The 27,826-nt window shown below is 39.5% G+C and overlaps 1 protein-coding gene and 1 non-coding gene across 2 annotated transcripts; one reads left to right on the top strand and one right to left on the bottom strand.

Annotated features, from left to right (window-relative positions):
- The first annotated feature begins 440 nt into the window (after window positions 1-440).
- PPP2CA (protein phosphatase 2 catalytic subunit alpha) lies at window positions 441-23,617 on the top strand. The gene is made up of 7 exons (XM_019740336.3): window positions 441-1,338; window positions 16,208-16,417; window positions 19,489-19,662; window positions 20,214-20,303; window positions 20,821-20,982; window positions 22,219-22,337; window positions 22,860-23,617. Exons 1-7 carry the CDS (start codon window positions 1,237-1,239, stop codon window positions 22,930-22,932), a joined length of 930 nt encoding a protein of 309 aa, XP_019595895.1. The 5' UTR covers window positions 441-1,236; the 3' UTR covers window positions 22,933-23,617.
- Window positions 18,317-18,420, bottom strand: LOC141567405 (U6 spliceosomal RNA). Its single transcript, XR_012489989.2, has one exon. It is a non-coding gene; the product is annotated as a U6 spliceosomal RNA (small nuclear RNA).
- Window positions 23,618-27,826: the final 4,209 nt, after the last annotated feature.

The following is a 27,826-nucleotide window of genomic DNA, read 5'->3' as shown; positions in this document are numbered from 1 at the left end:
GGATCTCAAGGTATCCAAGTGTACTTTAAAGCACAGATCGTAGCTGTTTCTAACACCACCGCTCGCACTCAGGACCTATGCGTTTATCTCCTTATGGCCTTCCTCTAGAAAGCAGACTAGGGCGGGCAGGGGTCTGTGTGTGTGTGTGTGTGTCTAGGGACGGGGAGCGTGTCTCTCATTCCCAGGAGAAACAGGACTCGGAGGAGGGCGCACACCTGTGGCGGAAGGCGACAGCGGGCGAGGCTGCAAAGGGCGTGTGGAAGCTAGGTGAGGTCCAAGGTCGCGAGAGAAGCCCAAGCCTCGGCCCTGCCATCGCGCCCGACGAGACACCTAGGTCCGAGACAGGTGTGTGCCGCGGGAGTCAGATGCACGTGCGGCACTCCCCCCGGGAGGTACACCCTCCTCCGCCTACTAGTGACCTAATTACAAGGTGCCACCGAGAGACGGAGGTGGCATCCAACTGGGCTACCACTCGGCGCCCTTTCCTGCCGTCACAGATGCGAGAATCCTATGCAATTTCAGCGCTGTTGCACCATGGAGGAATGGTGGGGTCGCAATTCTCGTTTCCGTGATCTGGCTGCAGTCGCCGGGTGAAGAGCCGAGGGGCAGCACCTTTGGGAAAAAGTCTCTGGCAGCTGGTAGTTCTGCTTCCGTCTGGACTGCGCCTGCGCCAGGACTGCGCCTGCGCCAGGTTCGCGCCCACACCGCGTAGGACACAGTGCTCTGGGATTAGCCCAGTTCCAGGCTGCGAGCCCCGCGCTTGCTGGGACTCGGTCTTCCCTTCCCCCTGGACCTCACCCTTCTGGAGGACCACGCCCTAAAACCGAAGGTGCCTGTTACTAGCCGGCTACATTGCGCCTGCGTGTTGGCCCGGCCCCTGGTTCCGCCCCGACTCCGGTCTGGCGGCCGACTAGCGTTGGCTCTGCAGTTGCGCAGCTCTTTGGGCCGCTCTGCTACCCCTCCGCACCCCGCCGCCTCTTGACGCCGGGCGTGACGTCACCACGCCGGCGGCCGCCATTACAGAGAGCTGAGCTCCGGTGCTAGAGCGAGCGGAGGAGGGTAGCGGCCGGTGGCCGAGCACTGCGGGGCGAGCAAACAAGCTAGCGCTGACGCCGGGCAACCTCCAGTAGCCACACAAGTACCCCGGGAACCGGTGGCGGCGTGTGCGTGTGGCCCGTGTGCGGGCGGCGGCGCGGGAGTAGCGCGGAGCGGCAGCCGGTTCGGGCGGGTGGCATCATGGACGAGAAGGTGTTCACCAAGGAGCTGGACCAGTGGATCGAGCAGCTGAACGAGTGCAAGCAGCTCTCCGAGTCCCAGGTCAAGAGCCTCTGCGAGAAGGTGAGCTGCACTTCGGCTGCGGGAGCTGCCGCGGTTGAGCCCGCCAGGAAAGAGGCGGCCGTGGGAAGGGTGCAACATGGCGGAGGCCGCCGGCCGGGGCCCCCTGAGCCTCCCAGACCGGCGTCCGGCTTGGTGCGGCCCCGCGGCGATTCCCGGGCGACCCTGCGCCCCCTGCCTCCCGCGCAGGGATTGGTTGTCGCCGCCGCTGCCGCCTAAAATGGCGCCGTTCACCCAACTCCGGGGCTTCGGAGCCTCCTGGCCTAGGTGTCGGGCGGGGTGCTGTGGGAACTGAGACCCCGTGTGTCAGGGTTGGGGACGGTTTCGAGAGCCGAGTAAGAGGACTTGGGTTCTACGGCCTGGGAATGGGGCTTGGGACTCTACTGTGAGGTGGCTAAGAGGCCTTTTACTTGTATTCAGGACGAATTTTCAGCTCCAAAACTATCTAGAGGATCCCCCAAAAGGCAAGCTTGTAGGTCAGATCCCAGGACCTGTCTAAAGGTCACACAGCATTAGTACTATCCTGGGTGGTTTGGGCTAAACACACTGAGCAGTCTTTTCCAGAGACTTTTTTTAAACCGTGTTTCTTAAGAATTTAAAAATAAAGCTCTAACCTAATGTCTATGAAAGTCATGGTAAAATATAGGGAAGAATATAACTTATTTTTCATGGAAGAAATGGAGAATTTGGTGAGTCATACTACATAAGGAGTTTGGGGATTGGAAATAAAGTGTCAGTTTAGTCTCTGATTTATATGCTGACTGAAATTGGGTAGTGTGAAACCCTTCTCTAAACTTGGCATTTTGCCATTTATTTTTTAAATGCAACAAAACCAGCAAATTTTGTATCCTGGCTCTTCGTTGGAAAAGTTACTCGTTTGTATTTTTGTGGCTTTAAGTAGTAATAGTATTAATAATAATAGCTGGCTGTCGATTGAGCCTTTCCTGTATCCCAGACTTTGTACTGAGTGTTTAAATACAATTTATCTCACGTGTTGCAAATGGGATCTTGTAGCCCATTTAATAAGTCCATTTTAATTTCCCTTTTCAAAATTAACTTGGAAGCATTTAATTTTTAGTACAGGATTGTGGAATATATTAGCATTTTGTATTAGTAAAGAGAGTTATTAGCAACTATGCTGACTCGTTTGTGGTTAGATGTGAAAATTAGGTTCATGAGTTTGGTGTATATGCTCCCAAAACAGGCTTTTTTGGAAACTATACTGTAGATTGCAATGTGAGTCAAACTCAGATTTATTTATCCCAAGCCTGAACAAAACTCTCCTAGTTGATGAGGTAGCACATTATCTATTAAAGCTTCGTTTTAATGGTAGCAATATGTTGAGTCTTGTGCTTCTTGACCCTTAATTCTCTTGTGTCAAATGAGGATAGTATTTATTTTAAAGGTTCAGAAATAGGCTTTAAAAAATTATTTAATGTATATTATTAGGTCTTAGGTGCTTTACATGAAGACTTTGAGTCAGTCGTTGGGTAGGTGACTAGTCATTTGTGTAGAAAATATTGGAAGAGAAGTAATGATGTAATTGGAAGACTGACTGCAAGTTCGACCTGTAAACAGAATTTTGCCACAGAGTAATTGACCTTGGAGCAACCACCTCACTTGGTCCACATTTACTTGTCTATAATAATAGAGTTAAAATCTGTTTCAGATCGTCTAATCTGAAATTATGCAATTCCATTTTAAATTTGTATTTTGTGTTTAAATATTGAACACGTATTGAATATCCAAAATTGCTTACTCTTATGAGGGGAATGGAAAGCAACAAAGAATAATTTTCTCAAGGAGCCTGAATCTAGTTGGAGATCAGTAGATGGACCACAGTAGTATAGAGGGTTTGTGTTGGAGACGATAGAAGATTATATGGGATGTTAATTTGGATTGGCTGAAGCTTGGTGCATCTGGTAAAAATGTTCATGGTTTTCCACGTCTTTGAAAAATTAAGATGTAGTGAGATTAATCAATTTATGCTTGGATCTCCATTGCTAATCTAGCGTGTCCGGATTTCAGTTCTTAGAGCCAAAAAGATGGAAGTAAGATTGGAAGTTAGGTTTCCAAGAAATGGATCCTTTTGGGGGGATATCACACAGCCTTCATACTGTTTTTAACTCATATGAATATTTCAACTTTTGGTATTAACCTAAACTAAATTAATTTGAAGGCAGTTTTTTAGGTATGTGGGATGAGTTAGCATTCGTGACTTGAAATGATCTTTTCTACAAGTCTTTCTAGTAAAACAAAAGTTCTAATTTCACTGTGTTAATATTTGTATGGCCAGTAACACATCTGGTGAAAGCCATGTATTTTTAAAATCTCGATGGAAAATTTTTTTCCATTAGTACAATAGTTCTTTCTTTTTTAAAAGAAAAGATACTGGTTGGAAATAGCTATTTGGTAATAACTGATAATTTCTTTGATTATGAGAAAGAATGACGATTTTAAAGCCTTCCTTCTGTATACCTGAAAATGCCTGATCTGAATGAAATACTTAAACAGTAATGATTGAAGCATAAGAGGTCATTATGATTAAAAAATGCAGAGGCCACTATTATGGTGGTTCATCAACAATTAACGGGTAGATGCTCAAAATGCAGAGAATCCAACTGTGTACTTACAGACAAGAGTGAACATGGTTTTTATGTTACCAACTAGTCAAGTCCTCCCTCCCCCCAGATTAAGGTTTATGTCAAAGCCAAGGTTGTTGTGTGTGTGAGCAGTATACTGTGTCATTTTGAGCATCATAATTTGTTGATTGTTTAAAAATTGTGGTTAAGTGAATGCAGTTTTGTCTCAGGCACAGTTCCACAGTCTGTAACTGTACCGGTGTGTTTCCATCTACAGATAGAAAGAAAAAAAATTAGTGTCAACTTTCTTTCTCTTTTTAACTTTTACTTATTTAAGTGTGTTTCTCCAGGACCCATCAGCTCCAAGTCAAGTAGTTGTTTCAATCTAGAATCTAGTTGTGGAGGGCGCAGCTCACAGTGGCCCATGTGGGGATCAAACTGGCAAGGTTGTTGTTAAGAGCATGGCACGCTAACCAACTGAGCTAACAGGCTGACCCTAACTTGCTTTCTTATTAACTACAGTAAACAGTCTTTTATTATATGACTTCAGCAGTAGTTTAATTTAGATATGATTTTTGGCTTTGTGCTTTCAGGTCTTAACCAAACTTGTGAAGAATGTTGTTTGATAGCCAGATTTTTTTCAAAGGCGTTCTTTAACTAGGTATGCTGTTTTCCATTACTCTACGAGCACTATAAATAAAATGCAGTCATTAAGTCTTCACTTAGTTTTAACATTTGTTACATGAGTATGAAAAAAGGAAAAAAGAAACCCCTCTAATTGGATGAGCTGCAAAATACTTGACCAAGGATAAATTTCTATATGAAATGGGTAATATATTTTTGTGAGTCTGTATATGTGTTCATTTAAACCATTGTTTGGCTTATTTCCATAAAAGTAATATTAATATTGAGAACAGTTGGCAGGGAAGCATGATACTGAATATTGTTTTCATCATACTTTCACATGCATAGTTCTCTTAAGTTTATGAGACAGTTATGTCCTCAGTTATAGATAGAAACCAGAGGCTCAGAAAAGTCAAGTTATTGACTGCAGGGGCCAAATTGAGATTGCCTAGGCTTATGGAGCCCAAGGCCAGTGTTCTAGTCTTGCTTCACAGACCCACTTCTCTTTTATGAGGTAGTGTTAATAATGAAAGGTACAGGTGAACTGAGACCAAACTGAGTTGTAGAATCAACAGCTCTGTAAAATAAAGCATTTTATTTTGATTGCTTGAAAGCTCCCAATTCCTGTCACATACTGTTATTTCACTTTGTCTGGAGGAGGAAACAATTGTTCTTCAATTTTGGATGTGGCCAACTACACTTGCCCCTCAAATAAGATTAATGCAGTGAAAACCCCAGTTTGTTTTCTATGTATGTATTCTCAGATAGCAGCAATCATGATCCAAAGACTGAGCTCTAAAATATTCTAATAAAGCATGACTGACATTTATATTGTTCATGACAGCTTGTAAAGTGCCTTTCTTTTTATACTCATAGCTTCCACAGTTATGTGCCTGTGTGATCTCCCAGGCATGAAGCAGTAATACAGTTAGTTTTGAGTTGACTTAATGAGGAAACACCAAAAAGGTGAACAGTCTTATTCAGGTACACAGATCCCCTAACTCTTCCTTTGTCTTCTCAGAGTCAGGAGTTCTGTGTCTGCAAATAGTAGCAGTAGGGTTAAGGTGAAATGCTGTAGAAGGAATGGTGGGGGGCTGCAGGAGTGGAGTGTGTGGGATAATGTTTGCATCACCAATCTAGTGTTCCTCTTTGTGGCAGCAACTATTTCCTATTTCATTGTAAGTCACGTTTGTCAGTTACCTGTGGAGTATTCTTTGTCTAGTTTAGAGAAGGTACACTAGGAAAACCAGGGGATGTTGGGTTTGCGTTGAAGTAATGGTGGGCAGGATTCTTTTTTCGGGTGCTCAGGGGAGGTAGGAAACGTTCTGTGTGGCGGGATCCCCTCTTTTTCCCTACTTTGTTTCTCTCATTTTCACTTTTTTTCTTTATTCATTTCTTATTACCATCCTTGTTCAAAAAAACTCTCCACCTGTACTCTCTTAATGCAAGTCTGAATTTGACTAGAACTAGGAAGGGGAAAGATTTTCTTTGTTTTTTGTTTTGTTTTGTTTGTTTTAAACAGCTTTTCCTTCAGCTTCTGGAGCAGATGTGGTAGAAGGGGCTGAAGTAGAGAGGGTTCTGGCTGCCAGTAAATGACTGGTATCTGAAAGAACTGTAAAAAAAACAATCTGAAGTTAATTGCTTAATTTCTTCACAATGCAAAGTTACTATTGCCTACTTATATAATAGTATTGTGGTTTAGAATGGATGAACAAGGCAGTGACAGTTTTGTGTATCTAAACTGTGACCAGCTGGCCAGTGACTTGTGGCACTCGTTGTCCCCACCTCTGCCTTAGTCATTTAGTTGCTACTACAGATTGGAATTTGTACCCTTCTGTTGTTGAGGTGGCTGAAGGAAGGCTGAGAATCTTTGTTCTAGAGTGCCCCTGGGAAAGTTTAGCCAGAGCCGTACACAAAAGTGTAGTTGACAAAGGTTATGGAGTGTCGTTAATGCTATTAACTATGTGACATCGTACATTTGTATTTGGAATTCATTCAACCAAAATTTATTAAGCCCCCGTTAGATGCATTATTAGTTTTTTTCAGTATTTAGCTTTGTATAAATAGCATTATCATCAGGATTTGCTAGTTTATTTTTTGCTTTAATAGCAGGGATTCGGATTAGTCAGGAGGTTGAACTTGTGCACTCTAGCTAGGAAAGGTTTTAGAACGTGCTAGTGGTGATCAAGTGCATTTTATTTCTCTGCCACCCATCATCTGTAAACACTAGCAGTAATGCCCACCATCTGTTTTGTTGGGTGGCTCTGACTTTTAATAAAAAGGCTTAAATGCTTTAGGATAGAGTAGAATTTTCACGTTGGAAGGAACCTTAAAGACCTAAGCCAACCCACCTATTACAGATGAGGGAGGAAACAGACCCACAGTGGGTGAATGTAGTTCATGATTAATTGTTGTGAGGATTTTTAAACAACTAGTGTTTCCCTGAAAATAAGACTTAGCCGGACAGTCAGCTCTAATGCGTCTTTTGGAGCAAAAATTAATGTGAGACCCAGTCTTATTTTACTGTAAGCCCAGGTATTATATAATACAATACAATATAAGACTGGGTCTTATATTAATTTTTGTTCCAAAAAACGCATTAGAGCTGATTGTCCGGCTAGGTCTTATTTTCAGGGAAATGGTATGTAAGTAGCAACATTTCTCAGTTTAGTAGATTAACCTTTTTCCCCCTATGCAGGAATGATTGAGAATGTTTAATTCATGCACATGATTGGTTAGTAAAGATTGAGGCCAGTGTGTTGCAGGTGAGACATAGGACTTTAAAGAAAATGGTTATATTCATTTTGGTCAGAGATGAAGATGATTATTTGAAGTATAATTATACAGATTTTAATTTAAAAAAGACTGAGTTGTTTTATAAGATATTAGAATATATAGAGTATATTCAGTGTATATAATTAATGAAAGACAAGTAATATGAAGAAAGGTTTGATTTTGAAGGTAATTAATTCAAGATTCACTTACTTCTGGGGCCAGTATTATGTCCTACTTTATGTCTCATACCAAAATAAAAATCTAGCCATGTACACAAATTTGTCATGAATGTTAATATTTTTTTGCAGTTATGAAAATCAAACTTTTTAATCTTTCTAAAAGCATTATGAAACAAAATGAAATTCTCTTAGGATATTGAAAAAAGAATTCTTATTTTGCTTTTTAAGTTTTTAAGTCTTCAATCCTGTTTAAACTGAAAAGTAAAATAAAAAATTGCATTTTTTTCCAGCTTTTATGTCTGTATGGCTATATTGGTAGAAGATGTACTCAACTATGATTGGAATATGAAATGTTAAATTTACTTGAACTAGCATTCCAATGAATTAATCAGCAGATTTTTAATAGAAAAATGCATAAGAACATTATCCAACTCTGTAAATACTCAAAGAACATGTGTGGGCAATTTATATAAGAGGAGAAAGAAGTGGTAGTAAATAAAAAGTTTAAACTCCAAGATGAAAAGTGCCAGTTAAATTAGGCGTTAGCATTTTATATTTCAAATAGCTGAGAATGGGTACGTTCTCCATTTATTGCATAACAAGTTGCACATGACCGTGTGTGTGCGCACGCTCGTGTGTTTTAGAACCATTTTAATATGATTATACATATCTGCCAAATCCTGGAAGAAAAGGTTTGTGCATGAATAACTTTTCCGGTTAACATCTGTAAGCATAAACAAAAATGATCCCAGTTTGTCAATTCATCAGGGTCAGAGCAGTTGACCAATGTCTCTTTACTGCTAGGTTTACTGGCAGTAAATTACAGATGAGTTAGTGTCCTTTTGTTTCTCTTCTCTCACTCTCTTTGTCCAACAGACATTTTTATTATAGTTTGGGTGAAGCTCACCTCCAGCCAAAGGTAATCTTTTTATATAACTACTCAGTAGCTGTGAATTTGCTTATAATTACAACCTACTTAATCACAGAAGAACCCCTGCAGAGGTGTTCAAAGTTGCATACGATAACAGGAGATCAGAGTTTTGAAGTGTAGTACAGATTAAAAACCACAGATGTACCATTTTTATGTAAGACACACTGCTTGTCTCTTACACTACATACTGACTTCTTATGAACATTTGTTAAATAAAGTGGTGCGTCTAGGAGAATCAGTCGCACAGTTCACACAGCCCTGAAGAGTTGTTCAGTGCCAGCCAACAGTTGGTCCTGGGATGTGAGTGAGCTTTAGACACTGTCCATTCCTAAGATTCAACCAAGGATTGGCTAAAACATTGGAACACCTCTGCTTGTCATTCCCTCCTTTCCCTCACAATTTAGTTTTTATTTATTTTTGGTGGTGTTTGGGTTGCACATGGCTAGAATGCTGTTGATCACTTTGGGAATCAGGAAAACCAATGATCTAAAACTGTAACAGGATTGCAAATAGATGGGTTTGTCCATTTCAGTTTGGTGGGCGCCTCTAAAGAGGACCTTCATTTTGCCTTCTACACTTCCTGGAACATTGATCAGAAGATGAGTCAGCATCATCCCATCTAACTTTTTTAACCAATGCCTAGTTAAAACTGAGGCTCCATATCCCTAGGTGGAAAGAGTAGCTGGGGACTAATTGAGGTGGCTGGTAACTGCATTGGTACCCTTGGGGCTGAGTGTGGCTCCGGGTGCAGGAAGCTGATGCATAGAGGTCAAATAAGATTTACAGTCCATGCCCCTAAAGTAGGCAGCTGAGCCAGCAGATCCTTGCCTATAACCTGAAGCCTGAGTATAGGTCACGGCATAGGACCTCTGTATGCAGGAAGAGGAGGTAGACGAGGGATGACAGTGGGGAGATAGATGGAAGCCGGACTCCAGACAGACACAGGAATGCTGCTGCTGGGAATAGCTGGGCCTGAGGGGCCAGGGGGAGTGGTCGCTTGTTCCTCTCTCTGAACTCACTTCCTGAGCTGGAGATGTCTTTTTGGCAGGTCCACTTTGTTTTGACCTCCATTTTTTTCCTGCTGCTGTTGGCACTTCGCTCTTCGATTCTTTTTTCTTTCTTTGGGTGGGGGGGATGTTGGGGGACAGTGTGTTCTCCAGGGCCCATCAGCTCCAAGTACAGTGCCGTTTTCAATCTTAGTTGCAGGGGGCACAGCCCACCATCCCACTTGGGAATTGAACCGGCAGCCCTGTTGTTGAGAGCTCGCCCTCTAACCAACTGAGCCTTCCGGCCGCCCCAGCTCTTCGATTCTTAAACCATATCCAAGGTCGCCCACCGAGGGTGCAGCAAGTCCATGCCAGAAATGGTCAGACTCAGCCCATTGGCTGCATAAGGCAGTTGCTTAAAAGAAGACCTCATGCTAAGGTTGTTAGGAGGTGCAAAGTGGCCCAAATGGGGCAGGAGGTACCCAGCCCGAAGGTCTAGCTTTGCCCGGGGTGGACAGATGCAGGGTCCTTGGTGGGTGGGTTTGGAGCGGTGGAACTAAGGGCAAAGCAAACAGACGGTGGTTTACTGCTTAGGATGCATCAGCTCTTTCACATTCCAGCACTAACTGTAAAAGTATAATCCAGTTTTATAGTACATATGAAACTAAAAAATGTTTAGTGTAATCCTACCATTGAAGATTTTCTGAAAGGAAATCATTTAATTGAACAATACATCATAGATCTGTTCAGGAGGGTATTATACAGTAGTTTAAAATGATCACTATAATGCTATAGGAAATTTGGTTAGTGAATGTGAAATGTTAGGGCACAAAATGAGATGTTGACCAATTGTAAGCATGAGGTCTGTGTGGATAAAAGCGAATAAATGAGAGCAGTTGTTTTTTTGTGTGTTTTTTTTTTTGGTGTGGTAGGATTAAGACACAGCCATGTTTTTACAGTTTCACTACTGAAATAAACTTAACATTTTAATATTTTTCTTTTTATAAAAAGAATTGTATTTTTAAATATTTGCTTGATTTATCATGTTTCCCTGAAAATAAGACCTAGCCGGACAATCAGCTCTAATGCGTCTTTTGGAGCAAAAATTAATATAAGACCCGGTCTTGTAGTAAAATAAGACCGGGTCTTATATTATAGTAAAATAAGACTTGGTCTTATATTAATTTTTGCTCCAAAAGACACATTAGAGCTGATTGTCTGGCTAGGTCTTATTTTGGGGGAAACATGGATATAAAAATGCGTAAGTGTGTTGCATGTCTTTTTTCTATGATATAGGTTAAATAGAAATCATACCCTTATTTTGTACTCTTAAGGAAATTATAAGTGCTTGGTGATTCTGTCATCGTCGGTTCATGTTTTTCTTCTTGAAAAATCTTGGCTTGGATGATCTATGAGGTTTAACTTAAGTCTGCTCTGTTTGTAATTTCACGTTTATGGTGGTTAGGGACGGTGTATATCTAAGGATGTTAAGTAGGTCTATATAAATTGTTCACCTTGTACCTGATTGTTTTATAGTAGGTTGGAAAATAAAGTTGTGAGATTACTGAATTCGAACACAGAATGCTGAGAGGACTTGATAATAAATTAGTGTCCCTAAATGTTGCTTTCCTTCAAGTAACTTCAAATTGTTTGGCTTTTAGGGTGATGTAAAATTTTAACTTCCCATGGTTAGTTACTTGCGATAAGCTTTTAGTAAGGAAATAGCCTATTTGTGTTTTAACCTTGTTCTAGGAAATTTTATATCACATGTTTTTTTCCTTGAATTCATTCATTTAGTCTTTGCCATTGGAGTGAATTTCAGTAGGGTTCCAATAAGTTTAATAAATTGATATTTTTAAAAACTTGATCTTAATTTTTTTTCAAATGTTAATTATATTAGCTGAGACATTTGAAGGCTTGGAAAATGTTTTAGGGGAAACAAAAAAAGTTTGGGGTGTGTGTGCTCTGCTTTTGCTTCTGTGCATAATTCTGGTGACATGAGGCTTTAAATTACAGCAGTCAGAATACCAGAGAGTGAAAAGGTAGTTATTAAGAATAAAAAAAAACATCTCTAATCTTAAGTTGCCTTGAAAGTCTGGTTCTACCATTTACTATAAGTGTTAAACCAGAGAGTTGAAGTTGAAACGGATGGTTGATGAAAGCCTGGAGGCTCTAAAGGTGACTCATTATAGGTCCCATTAGGTGACCCATTTCAGGGTTCTTTTGGGTGCTTCTGGGACTTAACAAGGCCTGAGTTTTGTGATAGCACTGCTTTTCTCAGACCTCTCTTTCTATGATTAGTTTTTCTGATTGTGAAATAATTTTTAGTAAGGACATCTGCAGCCTTTATTGTTCAGGGGTTCAGTGATAGTGTGTTTTGGTATAGTGATTATTTGAGAGCTGGTAAGTTGAGACCAAAAAAAAATCCCAAAAAGTATATGGTCTGAAATTTGGTAGGAAAGGAAGAGTGAGCTTTGGCTTTCCTGCTTTAGAAGTTTAAAATGTTTACTTTATAAATACAGTGACCTTTCCCTTTTGGAGGACGATTTGGTAGTGTCGTCATAAAGTGCAAACTACTAGATACACTAACATGTTCACTTCATAGTATCTTCTTTCAGAAGACATGCCTGCATATGTATACAAAGGAGCAAATACTAGGCTATACATTGCAGTCCCCCCCCACCCCCACCCCTAAGTATTATAATCTTTTAGGGAATATTCTACATCCAGTCAGAGAAATTAAGCAGGTCTAGAGGTATGCATTATGAACTCCAAGATATATATTGTTAGGAGGAAGAGCAGGCTGCTGAACAATATTGTTTCTAGTTTAAATATGCAAAGAAAAACTTAGTTTCTGTAGTCATATAATATGTGTTAAAATGTGTAAACAAGGTTTTGAAGGTATATACATCAGAATGCTATTGGTGGTTACTTTGCCCAAGTGGGGGAGTGGGATTGTGGAGCGTGGTCCAAGGATACATTTAGTTTTATCTGCTACTAAATTTTTTTTACAAGAATGTGTCGCTATGACATGTATAGTTTTTAAAATAAAATTTAGCTCTTCCTTAAAGTGGCCTGAGGTGACCTCTGAAAATGGTTCGTTATTCGCTTGACCCAGAGAACCCCACCAAAATCATGTAAATCGAAAGGTTCAAATCTACAGGTTCATTTTAAGAACACTCATGAAACTGCCCAATGAAACTGTGCCATTCCGTCCTTACAATGGGGAAGTTGGGAGGTGTGCACAGGCCAACCAGTGGGGTTGGACGCAAGGTCGGTAGCCCAAAAAGAGTGCAGAATTTTTACTGCACATGCTTACAAATGCAGAGAGTAATGCTGAACCTAAGGGTTTAGATGTAGACTCTCTGGTCATTGAGCACAGCCAGGTGAACAAAGCTTCCAACATGCAGCGCAGAACTTACAGAGTTCATGAGCGGGTACCCACACATGAGCTCCCCCTGCCACGCTTAGAATGATCCTCACTGAAAAAGAACAAATTGTTCCCTAAGCCAGAAGAGGAGGCTGCTCAGAGAAGAAAAAGGTCTCCCAGAAGAAACTGAAGAAACAAAAACTTATGGCCCGGGAGTAAATTCAACATCAAATAAATGCTAATTAAATTAAAGATACAGTATTTATCACTGTGATTTGTCTAAATTGAAATAAAAGAGGCAAGTAGCATTTAAGCTTAATTTTCCTTACATAATTTGAATAGAAATTTTGAGTAGATTGTAATAAGGAACTTCAGGCAGTTGTGAATGGCATCTTTTCATCATGCATATAGAGCCTGGTGGCAGGCAAATGTCAGTGTACCTTGAAGTTTAACTTCTGATAGAATTAAATGTGATATCATGGCAAGATTTACATAGTAGGTGATTATCTGTTTTCTTATGTCATTGTCCTTTTAAAACTTCTGAATAACTTTTGCAAATTTCTTTGAAGTAGGGCTTATTACATTCACAGCTATTTTCGTTAGTTTGTATATTCTAGATGCTAAAAACACTAGATATGGTATTCAGTGCCAAACAGGGTTAGTAATAGAATATGCCTAGTGAACATCAGTTTTTTATTAGTAATAAATCAGAGGAGGCTGGAATTATACTAGAGACATGGGTTACATGTATTTCTTAAATAACTTTTTAAGACAGTGGATTTTTTTCTACATTTAAAAATGTTAGATCAAATTAATAATTAATTTTGGATGTCAGTGTTTGCTGAGTATACTGAAATAGGTTCCTCAAATGTTCGGAGACTTGGAAATAGTGGTTCTTAAAATTGGCTGCTGCTGAAAGCACCAGTGTGAGATGGTGAGGGGAGACTTCAAATTATTGATGTTTGGAATCTGCCACTGGAGATTCTTGCTTAATTGGGAGAGGAGTTAGCCTGGGCTTCTGGATTTTTTTATTTTTGTTGGGGTGACAATTGTTAGTAAAATTACATAGATTTCAGGTGTACAATTCTGTATTACATCATCTATAAATCCCATTGTGTGTTCAACACCCAGAGTCAGTTCTCCTCCATCACCATATATTTGGGCTTCTGGATTTTTAAAAAGAGCTTCCCAAGTGATTTTTAATGTGTGGCTAAGGTTGCATACCACTGCCTTAAACCTTGCCATACTTGGTTGTCACTCAAAATACAATAAGCAAAAGCTCATTAGCAACGGTTCTGTTCGTTTTACCCCCATATTGTAGTTTTGCCTTCCTCTGATCTACTCTCCCACTGTACATTCTGAAACACTATTCCATAATGGATCCCGGTGCTCAGAGAAGGAATGACTGTCGCACATAGAAGGGGTACTCAGTAAATGTTGAATATATGAAGTAAATACCTTTAACCCATTCTCAGAACAAATTTCTTTGACCTTCATGGCTTAACTGAAATCAGGCTCTCCCTGAGGAAGTTACGTACCTTCTCTAATAGCCCTCCCCCATGGAAGGATGCTGCCTCCCTCTGCTCAAGGATAAAATCCCATTTTTCAGGCTTCTGTCCTCTGCCTAAATACCCAGGCATCTTTCCTTACTGCTGTTACCTGTTTATATATTAAGTGCCTCCTACACCTCAGGTATTGTTCACAGCAAGGTGCTGTGTATGCAGTGGCGAATAAAATGAATCTGGTGAGCCTTTTCTAAGTTTTAACTTTGTTGCATGGAAAACAGAGGCAGGAAGATGGAACAGGAGCTCCGTGTGGAGGCCAGCACAGTAACCTAGGTGACAGGATCATGACTGGGACCAGGGTGGTGGCCAAAAAGATGGAAGCAGAGGGATGTGAGGGATGTGTTGGAAGGCACCTGGGTAAGACTTGTCTGTGGATTGGTCTCTGAATACTAGTGGCCTGTAAGCTCCACGCCATCTCTCAGATGTCCGCATCCCTAGCCCTACCGCCAGAATTCTAAATTCACTCATCAAATGTTCCGCCTGTGGATCCTTGTTCTAACACCACTTCGATTAGACTTGTTCTTCAGTCTATATCCAAGCTCCGATTCTCCCCCTACATTTCATACGTGGGATGACCAAATGTCGCGGTTTGCCTGGGTACAACTGAGGCATCTCCTGGGAAGCAGGGTTTTCAGTGCTAAAACCAGGGTAGTTGGTCACTCTCCCCCTCCCCCAGTCCACCCTCTTCTCTGCTCTTGCATGTATCCTTCAGCCATGTTAACCTTTTCCTCTTAACTCCTGGGACTTTATACACATAATTGCATCTGCCTGTACTGGACCTCCTTCCGTTTCCTACTCCCATCCCCTTTCTGAAACTAACTGTACCATTCTTTGGACCTCGGGCAGTTTCCCTAGCTGTCCCGGGATTGTGATCCTGGAGCGCTGCTGTTTACCCCAACGTGTCTCAGCACTTGGCCCTTTCTCTTCTAATGGTCGTTTTTATTGTCTGCCTCTCCCCTCTACTGTGTGCTTATGGGCTGTCATGTTTGTTGTGATATCTTATTTAAAGTGGCCTCTGCCAGTTACTCAGCCTGTACTTGGTTAAGCCTGTACTTGGTGGGCCCCCACCCACCACCCCACCATGTCTAGAATGAACCTTCTTGTTCACTATACCTCCAATGGCTAGCACTGGGCCTGGCACAGAGTATCACTCAGGTAGTTCAGCAAATGAATGGTTAACCTCCCAGTGCTCTTTACAGTTTCTGGATATGGTACATGATCAATAAATGTGTGTTGAATGAATGAAAGAGTACTAAGTGAAAGGTTACCCTTAAAAGTAATGTTGGAATTTGTGATTATATGGGGGATTGTATATGCTGCCAAATAATTTTCTAAAACTAGCATAAAATCATGTATATTGAATAGTCACAATTGTCAAACAAGTTTGTATTTAGGTATAAAGTTGTAAAAAATATATTAACAAATAAAATTGTAAGGTTCTCCAAAATTAATTTTAGTCCGTCAGGACTAAGAAACCTCCTGGTAGCCTGGAATTCTGGAGTGCCAGCATTATAGTCAGAACTCTAAAGCTAAGAACTAGGTACGTGGATGTCTTGCTCCATTCTTGTTGATCTTACGTAGCTGCTAATAATAATCTCTTAAGCATTTACTTAGATGGTAAATGATGGGCCTAAAAACTCCTCATACTGATGAGAGGAGCAGGGCTACGCATCTTGATAACACATTTTTTTTCCTAGGTATCAGATTAGGCAATGGAATAGAATCCAGCCATATCTTGTCCTCTTAATGCATCATCTTATACTGAGACTGCCCTTCAAGCTGCACGCAGTGTAAATAAACGTATCTTTGTTAATGTTGTTTAACGCAGATGTATTGGTTTATTTTTTTCTCCGTCTGTAGGCTAAAGAAATCCTGACAAAAGAATCCAATGTGCAAGAGGTCCGATGTCCAGTCACCGTGTGTGGAGATGTGCATGGGCAATTTCATGATCTCATGGAACTGTTTAGAATTGGTGGTAAATCACCAGACACAAACTACTTGTTTATGGGAGATTATGTTGACAGAGGATATTATTCAGTTGAAACAGTTACACTGCTTGTAGCTCTTAAGGTAATTTCAATTTTATTTTTGGGCATTTTAAACTGGGTAAAACAGTCCTCTTGGATGTTCTTTCTTCCAGTAATTGGTGATGTTTTTCCATCTGAATATTAGGTTTTAGAATAAAACTGCACATTTAGGAATATACACATTTGGGTTTGGGACTTCTAAATCATGGGTCTGTTTTCATTCTGGGTTAGGGAATGGTACGAAATAAAAACAAAAGGTTATTCTCTAAGGAAGAGAACACGTCAGTGAGTGTTCTCTTTTGAAAAAATGAGATTTGGAAAAATGTTAGAGGGCTGGTCAAATAGAAAATTTTAATTCAATAAATTGTGTGGAGAGGTAATATAATTTCTAGATACTTTTGAAGTGTTTAAAGCAACAGAACATACCAAATGTCAGAATGTTTATATCCTTTGACGTGGTAAGCCTGTAATTAAAAATTTGAGGAAGACGTTCAAGAGGAAAAGAGATTTACTTATATGAAAACATAAATAGCATTATTTTTAATTTCAGAAAAAGAATTGACCTAAATATTCAATAGTAAGTGAATATCTAAATTAGAATTTATCTCTGGACTAGTTTGCAGCCATTAACAAGACGTGATTAACATGACATGATAATCTAGAACAATAGAAATGATCATTAAAGAAAGCAAGTTGCTTTACAGCAGTTACGGCTTTGGGAAATGTACAAAGATCTGAAAGTGAAACACAAAATACTAAATAACTTTAAGGATGATAAGCTTCAGCCTTTCCCTTAAAAGAAATTGTTTGACTATCTTTGGGGGGAGAAAATTTTATTAAATAATATGCAGAATGATAAAATGGCTGCCAGAGACGTCTAATTTGGAAAAGCAGTGAGATGTGGTTTTGGCAAGAGCTGAATTTGAGGCAATTAACATAAAGTATGCGTTCATGAAGCCTGCTAGTCTGAATCGTGAAGTGCTACAAAACATTTTTGGAGGTCACTGTTCTGCACCTGTAAAATGAAGGAGTTAGATTAAATGGTGGAAGGCTTCTGCGGTGAGTCTAGATATTACGAAAACATCCTTGTAAGCCAACCTGTCCTTACAGCCTGGGATGGATCCCGGTGCTCAGAGAAGGAATGACTGTTACTTTTAAGAATTCATGTTTGGAGGGGTGATGGGCTGAATTGTGCCCCTCACCCACCCAAGACACCCCCCCCCAGATTTCATAGCTTGAAGTCCTAACTCACAGTACTTCAGAATGTAAATGTATTTGGAGATAGGGCCTTTAAAGAGGTAATTGAAGGTAACGTGAGGTCTTATGGGGGAGCCCTAATCCAATATGAATGGTGTCCTTATAAGAAGAGATTAGGACACAGATAAAGAGGGAAGATGATGAGAAGACTTGTGGAGAAGATGGACATTTACTAGCCAAGGAGAGAGGCCTTCAGAAGAAACCAGCCCTGCCAACATCTTGATTTTGGACTTCTGGCCTCTAGATATGTGAGGAAATATATTTCTGTTGTTTAAGCCACCAGTCTGTGATATGGGGATGGAGGGGGAGTTCAGCAAATAGTGCTGAAAGAGTTGGATATCCATTTGCAAAAAATGAGCTTAGATACCTCATACCATACAAATGGATTAAAATCAATCATAGGCCTAAATATGAGAGCTAAAGCTATGAAATTCTAGAATAAAACAGGAGAATATCTTTGCAATCTTGGATTAGGCAAAGATTCCTTAGATATACCAAAAGCACAAGCCATTAAAAAATTAGTGAATTGGACTTCATCGGAATTAAGTTTTTTTTGTTCTTCAATAGTTACTAAGAAAAAAGTATATGCATATATTTTTTATTTTTCAATTACAGTTGACATTCAATATTTTATATTAGTTTCAGGTGTACAGCATAGTGGTTAGACATTTATATAATTAAGTTTAAAAACACAGGACACTTCATGAATTTGCGTGTCATCCTTGCGCAGGGGCCATGCTAATCTTTGTATTGTTCCAATGTTAGTGTGTGTACTGCCAAACCAAGCACTGTATTATATATTTCTTTAAAAAAAATTTTATAATTCTTAAGATGACAGATAATTTTTAAATGGACAAAATATTTGGATATTTCGCCCAAAAAGAGATGGTCAGTAAGCACATGAGATGAAAAGATACTCAAAATCACTAATCATCAGGGAAATGCAAATTAAAGTAACAATCGCACCTATTAGAATGGCTGTCATCAATAGGCTGATAATGCCAAATGTTAGTGAATTTGTGGAGAGATTAGAACCTTCATACTTTGCTGATAGGTATGTAAAATGGTCCAGCCACTTTGAAAAAGTTAGACATATTCCTACCATATTACCCAGCAGTTTTACTCAAATAGGAATCTACCCAAGAGAAATGAAAGCGTATGTTCATAAGAAAACTTACATGCAGATGATATAGTAATATTGTATATAATAGCCCCAAGCTGCAAGCAATCCAAATGTTCGTCCCACTGGTGAGTGAGTAAAGAAACAAAAGGTGGGATAGCCATACAAAGGAACACTGTGCAGTGATAAAAAGGACAAAACCACTCGTTCGTATACAGATGAGCCTCGACAATATTCTGCTGATTGAAAGAAGCCAGACACAAAAGACTACATGTTGTATGATCCCATTTATATGACACTTCTAGAAAAAGCAAATCTTAACAGAAAGTAAATCAGTGGTTGCAGGCAGTGGGAGGTTGGAGTGACTGCAGGTAAGCGTGAGGAGTCTTTGGGGTAATGGAAGGTTCTAAAACTGGATTGCGATCATTGTTGTACAACTGAATTTACCAAAAATCACTGAACTGAGAAAAAATTCATGAGTGGAGTTTTATAGCTGATAATTATGCTTGATATAAAGTTGGTTGTAGCAAGAGTTTGATTTTAGTTGAGATGGAGTTGACAGATAACCCCATGGACAAATGTCCATAGATGTGTGGTTTCAGTTCGATGTAATCTGGGAGTATGGGATTTTTTTCCAACAAAATTAGAACTCTGGATTTCCCTATAGAGAGTCTGTTGAATTGTCATTTGGTTTTTAAAGGAGCCATCATTTCATGTTTTTTATTTTGCTGTTTCAGGTTCGTTACCGTGAACGTATCACCATTCTTCGAGGAAATCATGAGAGCAGACAGATCACACAAGTATATGGTTTCTATGATGAGTGTTTAAGGAAATATGGAAATGCAAATGTTTGGAAATATTTTACAGATCTTTTTGATTATCTTCCTCTCACTGCTTTGGTGGATGGGCAGGTATATAAGTCCTTTTAAAACTTACATTGCTGATTATTTTCAGTATTCTGCTTTCTTAACATTTAAGTGCCAGTAACTTATTTTTCCACACTCACATCCCTTTTGGGCCTTTCTGAAGTATCAGGCTCTGAACTCTGTTTGGACCACAGGGATGAAAGATGTAACCCATCCATCCTCTCATACTGCTTCTGGATACATCTGGGGATGTAATTAAGGTCGAGGTAGACGAGTACATAGAAGGAATTGCAAGAGAATCCTATGAGAAGGAAGATAATAGTCTATGGTGAGGGTGAGGTCAGAAACATTTTCTTGGGGAGCTGATTGAAGTGAAGTCTGCATGTAATAGTGATGGATTATCAGGAAGAAGGGGTGTGTATTCAGTAGTTCAGAGTGGGCTGGAAGAAAGATAGACCCTGCAGAGACGAGCCTGGTGGTGATAGAACTCAGAAGCACAAGTGGGGCCTAGTAATTTGTGCTGCTGCCTATAGCTTAGTCCAGAATGTTTAAAGTTTCTTTCAGGTGAGGTTAACATTATAAACCACTCTTTTCAGATCTTCTGTCTACATGGTGGCCTCTCACCGTCCATAGATACACTGGATCACATCAGAGCACTTGATCGCCTACAGGAAGTTCCCCATGAGGTATTGCTTTTACTTGGTAATAAAATGTCAGAAAACTTAGAGGAAAAATTTAATTGTAACTTAGTTCATTATATATATTCTTGTGTAATTCTCAAAATGACCCCCTGTGCTCTGAGCACTCTTGTCGACCCCATTCTTCAGAAGAAGCTAACATGCGGGAAGCTGCCATGATCACAGCAGTTGTGGAACTGGGCTTAGGACATAGGATGTTGTTGTCTTCAAAGCCTTAATTACTGGACAACTGCTTAACACTGACATTCGCATACAGCAGGCCGATTAATTAGTTTGGGTTTGTGGCTTTGGGGGCTTATTGATGGAGGCTTTTCCTCAAGGATAACTGGAAATAGTTCATTTCTTTGACACAGATAATTTGACTTTAACTGCAAAACCTTTTACTGTTTTCAGCAAATACCATTTAAAAAGTGTGACTTAGTAGGGTGCTACTTTTGATGAATTACTCAAATCATGTATTGACCATTTTTGCAAGAGGCAGTTAAAAACTCAACTTGCTTTTTAGGGTCCAATGTGTGACTTGCTGTGGTCAGATCCAGATGACCGTGGTGGTTGGGGTATATCTCCTCGAGGAGCTGGTTACACCTTTGGGCAAGATATTTCTGAGACATTTAATCATGCCAATGGCCTCACGTTGGTGTCTAGAGCTCACCAGCTGGTGATGGAGGTACGTTCTCTCTGAAAACTGATTTGCTTTGTAAGTAAACTTAGTAAAGGAAGATATTAGGGAGTTTTAAATTAATGAGAACATTCCAAGTATTCCTTCCAGTATTTGCCATTATAGCCTGAGCCTTTCACTAGGTGCACACTAGAATGAAAATCTCAGGCTTTTGATCACAATGAAATTTATAGTTCACATGTTTTCAGAGATTCTTTCTTTTTTTATGTTTATTGGGGTGACAGTTGCTAACATTATATAAGTTTCAAATGTACAGTTCTAAAATACATCATCTGTATATTGCACTGTGTGCTCACCACCCCCAAAGTCTAGTCTCCCTCTGTCACCATAAATCTGACAGAGATTCATACTGACTAGACACTGCTTAGGATTTAAGAGTGGGAAAGTAAGATTCAGGAAGCAGGAGAGAGGGGAATGTAAGATTTTATGATCTCAGTTTTGTTATTTCATATTTAACATGTGTGTGGAGGAGAGTGGGAAGAAATAAACCAAAATACTTTAAGTGGTCCTTTGGATGGTGGGATTACTGGTGACTTGAAAGAACAAACTTAAAAGGGGAAATGGCTCAATTCTTAGAACACTCATTTAGCATACTTATAAAATTAGGGTCCTAAAGTCTGACTTTGCTCAAGGTAAGGAAAGAGACTTGTGAGCAATACTTGAAAAGTAACGCATGCATTCAGATAGACTGAGCAAATGATGCTGGAAATCCTAGAGGCATCTCTGTACTTGGGCAGTGACCAACTTGGAGACCTTCACTTATGATGAGGAAAGAATTAATAAGGTTGCTGTTGGGGCTCATAAATACTCCTAGACATACTTATCTGCCTCTACTAGGAATGGCCATACACTCGCTCGTTCTTGGGTCATGTTTAAGGTCAGTGCAATAAGAAAGGCTGATGAGACACTGCTCTTTACAGAAGGCCACATATTTAAGAAGCAGTTTATTTTTTGGTGATTGGTGCTGGTTTTTTTTTTTTTTTTTAGGGCTTTTCTTTTCATAAGCTAGTTTTATAATTTGGGAAAAAATAAATACATGTATATTTTTAAAGTTGTGCAGAACACAGAAAATGATTAGATCATCCAGAACCAGCACTGATACTTTTTAAGCCTTTTGGGGGGAGGGAAGGGGAGTTCTTTTTTTCCTCCCTTGAGTGGAGTCACATTTACTTATGTAAATAATGGAGAAAAATGTATTGTCTTTTTATCTCCTTTTCCTTCTAGGGATATAACTGGTGCCATGACCGGAATGTAGTAACAATTTTCAGTGCTCCAAACTATTGTTACCGTTGTGGTAACCAAGCTGCAATCATGGAACTTGATGATACTCTAAAATACTCTTTGTAAGTATTTATACCTGAGTAGTTGTTGCCATTACTTGAATATATATTTTTAATGGAAGGTTTAAGAATTTTAAGAACTCATGCTAAATCTATTCCCGTTTGCTTTTTAAGTTTCCTTTGCAACAGGTCTTTGCTAGAAGACCTGTGATATTTTTGAAATGCATCAATGGAAACTTGTACTACATAGACCTTAGTATGAATTATTTAACTTTTAAACCCATGTTTTATTTATTTAGTAGAGCCCATCTTTTAAATGATCTTAGAAGGAAGCCCAGTATGTAAATGCATATCCTCTCTGGCTGAAATTGCCTTGGCTCTTTGAGGAGGCATGCAGTGCAGCTAGAAGACCCTTACAGTTAAATGAATGCATGATTAGGCTACAATTAGGTTCTGTTACATTGAAGCGAGCAGAAATTGGATCAGAAAAAAATGTGTAAAGTTTGAAAGACTTATGTTCTTGATTTGGATTATCAGTGCATTGGTGTCTTAAAGTATAAACAACAAAATTGTCTTGTTTTTCAGCTTGCAGTTTGACCCAGCACCTCGCAGAGGCGAGCCACATGTTACTCGTCGTACCCCAGACTACTTCCTGTAATGAAATTTTAAACTTGTACAGTATTGCCATGAACCATATATTGATCCTAATGGAAATGGGAAGAGCAGCCGTAACTCCAGAGTGTCAGAGAATAGTTAACATTCAAAAAACTTGTTTTCACACGGACCAAAAGATGTGCCATATAAAAATACAAAGCCTCTTGTCATCAACAGCCGTGACCACTTTAGAATGAACCAGTTCATTGCATGCTGAAGCGACATTGTTGGTCAAGAAACCAGTTTCTGGCATAGCGCTATTTATAGTTACTTTTGCTTTCTCTGAGAGACTGCAGGTAATAAGATGTAAACATTAACACCTCGTGAATACAATTTAACTTCCATTTAGCTATAGCTTTACTCAGCATGACTGTAGATAAGGATAGCAGCAAACAATCATTGGAGCTTAATGAACATTTTTAAAACTAAGTACCAAGGCCTCCCCTCTACTTGTGAGTTTGGAAATCAATCCTTCTGTTTATTTTCAGGGATACCGTTTAATTTAATTGTATGATTTGTCTGCACTCAGTTTATTTCCCTTCTCAAATCTCAGCCTCATGTTGTTCTTTGTTGTTGTCAGAACCTGGTGAGTTGTTTTGAACAGAACTGTTTTTTTCCTCCTCCTGTAAGACGATGTTACTGCACAAGAGCACTGCAGTGTTTTTCATAATAAACTTGCAAACTAAGAACTGAGAAAGTCAGATTTTAATTGTATCCGTGGGCAACTGGTGCTGTTTGTTTAAAAGATACATCAATTCATAAATCTTAGAATTTGTAGAACTCTAGGTAAATAAAAATAAAAATCAAGGTCACTACATAATCTCTCTGGTAACTCCTTGGCATTCTTCAGGTGAATTTCATGATTTATTTGTAGTCTCGATAGTACAATTTATCCGATTGCTAGTGGCTCTTCATGGATGCTTCCTGCATATTAACTTGTCTGCAAGAAAGGAAGTCTGTGCTACTTCCATGAGACCTGACTGTAAAACCATGTAACTTGAAATTTCAGTTTTTCGGTTTTTGATTTAATAAAACAGCATGTTTTCAGGTAGAGCTTAACAAACTAATGTATTTATCAGTCAGTTCAACTTCTGGTTATAAATATTGTTATGAATGTTATATGGACTCTAAAATGATTGACAGATTGGTGAATTCTTAACAAATATATGTACAATACTTGTCATGTGATCTAGGGTTGAACTTGTCTCAGATACAAAAGCTGTTAAAGCATCATCCTATATATTAAGCTCTTTAAGTGATACTAGTTAATCCAAAATAGAAAACTATTGCCGGATCATGGCTTAGTGTTAATGTACATTCATTCACCCAGGGACAAAAATGGCATTTGAAGTGAAGGGCAGTGCTAAGAACTTAATGAGTTTCCCCCCTTTTATCCTTTGAATAGGATTTGGAAGTTAAAACAATTCTCCTGTGGAAACTAATATTTGATCATCTTAAGCTATCTGGACAAACTTTAGGACATTTAATCCTTACTGCTTATGTGAGTGTAGTAATAAAACTTTCTTTGCTTTGTACTGTGTTGAATTAGGAACTGACAAGGGAGCGTTTGCATTTCTCTTTTCTAAAGTTCCTTTTGGGAGATACACACTCACTATATATATTTTAATGGTCCACTTTTTACTTCTGGTCTGATCTAATTGACAGTATTTTTGATGGCTTGTAGAGTTGGTTGTCTAAAGCAAAAAGCCCTTAGTTTTCTACATATCTCCATTTCACTTTATGGTTTCATGCTTTCACAAGAAATACATGTCTCTAGCTCTCTTTTACATTGTCACTTTATGCCCTCTCTGAACAAATATATTATCAATGCACTGTAGTTGTCACCCAGTGTCCAGGTGATCTAGATATCAAGCAGCTGTTTTTCTCAGGTCCTGTGGTATCAGAATTGACTAAGGAAAATGCACATTTTGTTATTGACATGTACTGTCATCCAGGTACGTGTTCTTTATAAGGTAAATCTTGTGTCAGAAGCGGGGTGTGGCCAGCATGGCTTGGATTTAGAATGATTATCAGAGTTTAAACTAATTGTAGAGAATGTCTGGTCTTCAGCCATCAAAATTAGAAAGTGTTAGTAACCTACCTGATTATGAAATGGGTAAAGAAAATGTGTTAGTGTAGTAATTTCCTTTAAAAACATATAATTGCTGTTGTTGATTCTTCAGTTAGTAACATTAAAACAGGATATTCATAATAAACTTTTTAAAAGATTATTCAAGGAAAAGATAAAGACTTCACTAAAAATGCGCATTTTGAGTATCCTGGGGATTTGCAGAAGTTTGCGTTGGAACTTACGGGTAAAATGAATTGGTAAAATGATGTGCTCATTGCTTAAGTTGAATATCCTAAGCAAACATCAATGACTCTTTTTCCTTTTCTTGGTTGCAGTAGGTGTGTTTTAAATGGAAGTGTTGCTTGTCAGTATTAGATTATTTTTCAGAAAGACTTAGCTTTAGCTTAGTAAGAAACGAAGGGTTATTTCTGTGGTTCTCAGCCTTGATGCCCACAGAGGTTTTGATTTAAATTGTTTGGAGGAGGGCCCAGGCACAGGTATTTCCAGACTTCCCAAGCAATTTTAATTCTTGATTTAAGAACTGCTCAGTTTTCCAACTACAAATTTAAGAAGATTGGGTTTTGTGGTGATAATGACAGTTGGGGTTTCAGTAAATAATTAAGATACACTGGGTGACTCTTACTTTATTTCAATAGTGACTTTTACCTGTCCTGTATGATAAGCAGTCCCTTAATTTCAACCATAATGTGTTCCTAGAAATGGGCCTTAAAGTTTAGTAATAGGCTTGTTTGTTTAGAGGTGGATTCTGTTTCTGTGAGCTAAAATTTTTTTTTCATTAGAGCCTTAATTAATCTTTTCTCATACATTCTTTGACATATTTCTAGCTTTCTAAACTTAGGGTTTTTTCCCCTTCACAGTAATACATTTATTCTATTGAATAACCTTGTGTAGATTGTAGATGTTTTATTTGGACATGTCTGATGATCTCCGTCTTTGTTTCAATTATTGTTTTTAAGCCTCCTGTCTTAGGACTATAAGTACATTTTATTTCTGCTTTTACTGTATATATTTAATTGCACGGGTACTGCCACAAAAGTGAGATGTTGCTGAAGTGGCACTGTGGCTCGCAGTCTCAGTGCCACCCTGCACATGGGTTACAATGTTCATTTATCAGCTGGTGTGTAAATTCAAGGGAAGGAAAAGGTGGATTATGAATATTTATAATGTACAGTTTTTTGCAAGTAGAACATACGAAGATCAGTGATAACTAAGAGTAAGTAGACTGGGCAGCAAACCCCAGATTTGTATCTCTTGTCGTACCTGGACCAGAATTCCTCTCCCAGGAGCTAAAAGGGGAGATAATTATAGCTAGTGATTGAATGCTAAAGAAAGACTATCTTTTTGTTTGTTTGTTTTAGGGCAAACCACAGATTCTCATGGCTGAAGTTTAATTGTACATAGGTTGTATCCTCAACAGTTTTAGGATAAGTACCTGGCTGTTAGGGTTTCTCTGCCTAAAAAATGCTGCTAATGCAACAAACCACTTCATGTAGCTCATCTTGCTACTTGGACCTCTTGGAATGTCTCTTGAGATAGCCTCAGCCATCCAGAGTATTGTCATTGGGAAAGTCCATTTAGTGTTTCATGGACGGTATGGGCTGTGTTCTTCAAAGAGATGACTTAGTGCAGTGTTAGGCTGCAGCCCCAGCAGGTCCAGTGGTGGCGGTCAAAGACCAGAGTTGCTCTGCAGACACTAGGAAGACCAAAGTGAAAGGTCTGACTAAAACTCTTAGGAAAGCCAAGGGCCATTGAGTGTCTCTACCTCAAGGCTTAGCATGCCTTCTGAGCTGTAAGGTGACTCTGTGGTCTAATTTGGTTTAGTATTTTGCAGTAGATTCAGAAGAGCTTCGGCATGGCAGTGGTACTTATGGGGCAGGGACAAGGGATATTGGTTTTGTAAGCCTGGACATGGGTGGGCCTCCTGACATCAAGGTCAGAAATGTCCAAGCATGTCTCAGGAAAAAGCCAGGTTGTAAAGTATGGTGAAGTATGCCCTTTCTGTTACCTTTCTGGGTCCAGCTTTCCTTTCAAGGTCAGTCCCTTGTCAATAGCATTGAGGGTCTGAGATGTGTGTGGAATGCAGCAGGCAGAGGAGTGGGAGGGGACTGTATGTGGTTTTGAGAATTCTTTGTTTCCCCAACACACGTGCAAAAGAAGTGTGATTAATTTCTACCTTGGTTCAAATAAAACTATCATTTTTACTTCAATCCTTTCAGTGATCTGTGTCTAAAAGTATACCCCAAAGAAACAAAAGCCCCAGCTGACGACTTCCCCATAGCCACACTGGAGCTGGTTGTAAAGGGCTGAGGAGATAGACATTCAAATATGAAGCAAGGTTTTTAAGGTGGCAGTGCAATAGCTCTCGTGACCTCTGAAATGGTCACAGTTATGAGAGACCTGGTTATGGTCTCTGCTTGGTGCCAATATAGCATATTTTGTCTTTGGCTCTGGACTTCCTTAAAACAGAATCTTAATGATTGCGTAGGCCCTGGGGTTTTTCCTACTTGACCTCAGATCCTAGGCTAAATAACCCTACTCTAGAAAATCAGAAGCCAAGATTTTTAAAGTAGAGCCGGGAGTGTAGATAAATGACTTGGATTTTCATGAGATTATTTGTTTAAGCCACCTCTTAGAATCACTTGGACATGTCTGCCATCAACCTGCAGGGCAGATGGCTATGTGATGAGGTAGCTTAGAGTGCAGAGGAAGTGATTCGATGCTTCTGAAATACATAATTTCGATGTTGCCATCCTGAAAGCAGCCGCTGACACAGCTAGTTTAGGGTTCTGGTGCACTCGGCATTTGT

The sequence above is a fragment of the Rhinolophus sinicus genome, chromosome 5 (assembly GCF_057876585.1).
Source record: "Rhinolophus sinicus isolate RSI-liver-muscle chromosome 5, RSI-T2T, whole genome shotgun sequence".
Taxonomy (NCBI): Eukaryota; Metazoa; Chordata; class Mammalia; order Chiroptera; family Rhinolophidae; genus Rhinolophus; species Rhinolophus sinicus.
The sequence above is the reverse complement of the archived record's forward strand: the minus strand, read 5'-3'. Positions and strand labels throughout refer to the sequence as shown.